This window comes from Nicotiana tabacum, chromosome 6, assembly GCF_000715075.1.
Source record: "Nicotiana tabacum cultivar K326 chromosome 6, ASM71507v2, whole genome shotgun sequence".
NCBI classification, from domain to species: Eukaryota; Viridiplantae; Streptophyta; class Magnoliopsida; order Solanales; family Solanaceae; genus Nicotiana; species Nicotiana tabacum.
The window spans coordinates 205,838,697-205,843,718 of record NC_134085.1 but is presented as its reverse complement, the minus strand read 5'-3'; the positions used below and the strand labels follow the sequence as shown (position 1 = coordinate 205,843,718).

The following is a 5,022-nucleotide window of genomic DNA, read 5'->3' as shown; positions in this document are numbered from 1 at the left end:
ATCAAATTATAATATCGAAATTCTTTCAAGATTCATTACCCCTTAAGAGATACGTATAAAATTTCGTATCGAATAAATTATTTTTGATGTTTGAGTTGTAACGATGTTGCAGCTAATCTGCATATTATGATATATGTCATACTTTTCGTATTATTCATGGTTGAATTATAATTTATAAATATTTTAAATAGATTACTTATTACTATAATTTTATGATTTTAATGTAATTTTTATAATTATTTTTTATTTTATACTATCTTAAAATTCTTAAAATTAGTAAAATTTAAAAATACTACCATGTCTTAGGGGTTACGCCTCACCTCGTCAAAGGTAAAACATCTTTTATCAAGCCCGCCTTTTAAAACATTGATTACCGCCCCTAATTTCAAATTCTGCGCGAGCTTCTCAGTTGAAAAACACTTTCCCTCGGCTCGGCTCCCAACTTGCTCCTCTCCATTTTTCTTCTGCGGCGATCACTGATCGGTGATCTATTTCTCTGGCAGAATCGCGTTGTAAGTTTCCGAAACGACTTCTTCTTCTGAACGGAAGTTGGTTAAATCAAGTACGTCTTAAACTTGTTCTAATTGCTTAAATAAGATAAGTAATTCAGTATCAGCAAATTTGAATAAGAATCCACATTATTATAAGTTCTATGAGTTGATTTTTGATGATTGCATTCGTCATTTGAGTTTCGTATCTTAAAAATTCCACTGATAGACCTCATTTATTTTGAGATCTATTGACGAAGAATTATGGATGAAAATTGGTAAATCGCTGAATTTAATTGTCTGATTAAGCAATTTCACAAGCATCGGACAGCATAGATACTATATTAATGATGATGAGAGGCATGATATATAGAGTATAAGTGATTCACGTATTATAAGCTTGACCTATATCAATTAGGAATGTACTGTTTTTTTCATTTGTGTGATTCTAATTCTAATTATGCGTCATGAGTGATCTGCTGTTTAGGTGGTCAACACTGCATAACTAAAGTTTGCGATGATTTGCTCATCACTTCATCCGTTGCTTGTTCTGACTAGTACTTTCAGATTGATCCATGCTTGTTCTGATTAGAAGTGCTTGTGTTTTCTATTAAAATAGTACTGATTTGTTTGGTTTCGGGACTAGTTTAAATCTTGCATTGACCATACCTCACCAGATTTCGATGTCTGTCTTGGTTAATTTCTGAGTTGTAAGTTTCCGAATCGACATTTTCTTCTGAACGGAAGTTGGCTAAATCAAGTACATGTCATAAACTTGTTCTAATTGCTTAAATCAGAAAAGTAATTCAGTATCAGCAAATTTGAATAAGAATCCACATCATTATAAGTTCTAGGAGTATCATTTGCTAATTGATTGCATTCGAGCCTCGTATCTTAATAATTTCCGCATTTGTTTTGTCCATTGAAGAAGAATTATGGATAAAATTGGTAAATCATTTAATTAATTGTCTGATTAAGCTATTTCACAAGCACCAACAGCATATCTACTAATAAATGATGATGATGAGAGGCATCATATATGGCTAATAAGTGTGATTCACGTGCGTGCTATCTAGAAGCTTGACGTATATCAATTACTCAACCAAGGAATGTGCTGTTTTTTCAATTTGTGTGATTCTAATTAAGCGTTATGAGTATTCTGCTGTTTATCTGGTCAACACTGCAAGCTTTAACTAAAGTTTGGGATGATTTGCTCATCATTTCATTCGTTGCTTGTTCTGACTAGTACTTTCAGATTGATCCACGTTTGTTTTGATTAGAAGTGCTTGTGATTTCTGTTAATTTAGTACTGATTTATTTGGTTTTGAGACTAGTTTAAATCTCGCATTGACCATGTATAACCAGATTTTGATATGTCCGTCTTGGTTAGTTTGATAGACACATTATACATTTTGCATAACTTTTTAAAAGTATATCTGACATTTGATAGAACATTACATGTGTATTTCAGTTACAAGTACTTATGTGGGATTGTCGCTAATATGGTGTCACTTTCCTGTCATGTTCATTTCTTGTTTTGGCAGTCTCTTATTATCCACTTTTTGCTAGTACAGATCCACAATGGAACTAGAAGTTGCTGATGTCACAAATAAGCGCCTGAAACCTTCTGTATGTCCCCTATCTTTTAAAGCATTTTAACATCATATTTGTCCTGATAGCAGTTAACTTTGCTGTTAGGAGGAGGATAATGAAACCACACAGACTGGTAGTGAAATTGCAAAGGCTACAGAAGAAGAAACTGCTGCTGCCACACTGGCATCTGAACAGATGGAGCTGGAGATTGCTAATATTCTGGAAAAGATCAACCGTTTCACTAACCTGGTATGATTTAAATTCTTAATTGCACATAACTAGGCAAATAACTAGGACAGTGACATAGCATAGAAAGAAGAGATGGTTGAAACCCCAGCCTAATGAAGCAAATGATGGACTTATATGTCGTTAATAACAAAGTTTGGTATTTGAGTTTGAAACCCCAGCCTAATGAAGCAAATGATGGACTTATATGTCGTTAATAACAAAGTTTGGTATTTGAGTTTGGCTCATACTCTTTGATATAGCTGTGAATGTCTATATTGGTTGACACACAATTCTTGTTATCACCCTGAGAAGGTCTCTGAACTGCTGGAATCAGGGAAGTCCATGCTGAAGGAACTGAGTAATGAGTTTGAAGAGCGGATTATTTTGTAAGTGCGGAGGTAGAAAATTAACTAATTAGGACAAGGTTGGTTACAAATGCTGAAGCATATTTATTTGCAGAGTACACAAGGAACAAATGGAAAAGTGGCAAGAAGAGATTAAGGAACTGCGCTTGCTTGATACTTCAAATGAGGAGGCTGATGCTCTTTTGGGAAATGCTAAATACCTACTTCAGAATGTCCAGGGTGAATCCTGAGCTATCTGCATTATGCTAAAGCTTCTCAATAGGCAAGCCGTTCACGTTATGCTGGGTAATTGACATTTGTTTTTGCATTGCTAGTGGTTTTGTCACCTAGATTGGTACTTATGTTCTTACTAAAAGAACAATAACAGAGCCTTACATGATCGACAAGAGGAGAAAAAGAATTCATTTGAAGAACCGTACATTTAGTTGCTAACTGATGTAAAGCTACTTAACACTTCCCCTATGACAAACTTCTATAGTTTTCTGACTGAGAAGTCTACAAAAAGTATTGCAAATTGGAAAAGGTGAGCTTTTGATGCACATATCCATTGAATTTCTCAATACTCTTCATTTTGTTATTTTGCTCTCCAATCTATAGTTTCTTTTTGATATATCTGCTGTGAGCCTGCTCCATAAGTTGTTCATAGCAAGCTGATTTTCTTCTTAATGTTTCTTCCCATCTATTACTTTAATCACCTTATTTAATCCAAGGCATTATATGATCCAAGGCCTTATATTTAATCACCTTATTTAATCACCTTATATGATCCAAGGCCGAAGCTCTCTTTAAATCGCCTTATTTCATTTTATATGATCCAAGGACCAAGCTCTCTTAGAGATTTGTAAATATCAACCTTAATTCAATTACTTTTATGGAATAGCACATATAAATTATTTTCATCATGCTCTCAGATAGAAAGCAGAGTGGGGTTAGGAAGTTGGGAGCTTCCGTATAAACTACAAAGTGCACTTTTTCTATTTGAGGCCTAAAAACTAGTTACATCAGTAGGAACACAAGGAGAAAAAACCATATGCAGTAGTAGATATATATATATATAATTCTCTGCTTTCAGCGAGAACCTAAAATTGTCACTTGTCAGTTCCAATTTTCATTCCATTTGCTTTAATTCTTTGCAAAAAGTTGTCAAACATGGATAAGACTGATCCAACCATCTAATCAAAATTAGAGAAAACACGAGAAGAAGAAACGGATTAAACATGGAAGCAATTGAATAAAGAGGAAAACTGAGATAAACTCTTCTAAAAGGATCACAACCATCTAATATCTTCACTGAAGTCATATTTACATAGAAACAAAACCTAAAGCCCTCTCAAAAGGGAGAGGAATAGAGATGATAGAACCTAAGTCTATGTCGGCCTCTAGAAAATGAAAAACACCATGTTTGAGTCGATACTTCTAAGAGTCGCCTACGGAGATGGGTTGGCCGGAGATTAGTCCAAGGCGTGATCTAGAGTGTTGCCTGGTCATGACCTCCCTTGCTAGAACTGGCCAGTCAATTACGTTTCTCTCAGACTCTTCCTCCTTAATCTTCTTCACTTGGCTGTGCATAAGATGATGACAATCAGCCTCTTGGTTTTGCTCCAAGAATCCGTCTTCTTTCTTTGCCATGCTGTTGTTCTTCTTCTCCATATGAACCCACAAAAATAGGTTGTCTTCAGTCTTCCTCACATAACAATCACTGAAATGGTTGCCTATATATAAATTTAGATTTGGTGAGTTTGGCACCCAACCGCAACTCCCAAGAGTTTCTTTCTTTCTTTATATATTCTTTTCATTTTGTGGTGGGGACGCGGGGTTGGGAAGTTTGTTCGTGATTCAGAGTCTTAGGAAGGGAGGGAAGTGAATCAAGAGGTTGGTGGAAATTGAAAAGTTCTTTGTCAGATTGGATAGATACAGAGTTTGAGACTTAATGAGAATGGAGACAACTGTTTAAGACCATATCCATATACATGAATTTCTGACCGAAAATCAAGTAACTCCAACCTTACGCGTTAGGTAATACCACACGTACACGTACACGTGAAATATTAGATTACATCATTCGCATCACGAGGAAGGTAACGATTAGCTATTTAGCTTTCATGCCTTATGACTCTTTCCTTTCAGACAATAGAACATTAACCTCTATTCTAGAAGTCAAAAGATACATGCACTAAGTTGATAACACATGTTTGAGGTTAAATGGTACATGAATATTGATAAGATAATGGATTTAATTTTTATATAAATGTAAAAATTTACACAGTTTAGTGCGTTACTTATTTCTTTTCTTAGATTATTAGCTTAATTGTTATTATACACAGGTAGCTTTAGTTAAATTTTTATGT

At 34.7% G+C, this 5,022-nt stretch overlaps 1 protein-coding gene across 2 annotated transcripts; it reads left to right on the top strand.

Moving 5' to 3' along the window:
* Positions 1–379: 379 nt before the first annotated feature.
* LOC107792658 (uncharacterized) lies at positions 380–4,631 on the top strand. Of its 2 annotated transcripts, none has more exons than XM_016614893.2 (5): positions 380–512; positions 2,063–2,117; positions 2,187–2,330; positions 2,622–2,695; positions 2,769–4,631. In XM_016614893.2, exons 2-5 carry the CDS (start codon positions 2,070–2,072, stop codon positions 2,902–2,904), a joined length of 402 nt encoding a protein of 133 aa, XP_016470379.1. In that variant the 5' UTR covers positions 380–512; positions 2,063–2,069; the 3' UTR covers positions 2,905–4,631. The 2 variants fall into 2 exon arrangements, with proteins under 2 accessions (XP_016470379.1, XP_016470380.1); XM_016614894.2 differs by having other exon boundaries at positions 410–562.
* The last annotated feature ends 391 nt before the right edge of the window (positions 4,632–5,022 follow it).

What these genes read in the sequence shown, in the direction of transcription:
- LOC107792658 (XM_016614893.2), top strand. Translation starts at nt 2,070, where the DNA reads ATGGAACTAGAAGTTGCTGATGTCACAAATAAGCGCCTGAAACCTTCT. An exon ending in TCAACCGTTTCACTAACCTG is followed by an intron (nt 2,331 to 2,621) that starts GTATGATTTAAA and finishes CACCCTGAGAAG; the next exon opens with GTCTCTGAACTGCTGGAATC. An exon ending in TTTGAAGAGCGGATTATTTT is followed by an intron (nt 2,696 to 2,768) that starts GTAAGTGCGGAG and finishes ATTTATTTGCAG; the next exon opens with AGTACACAAGGAACAAATGG.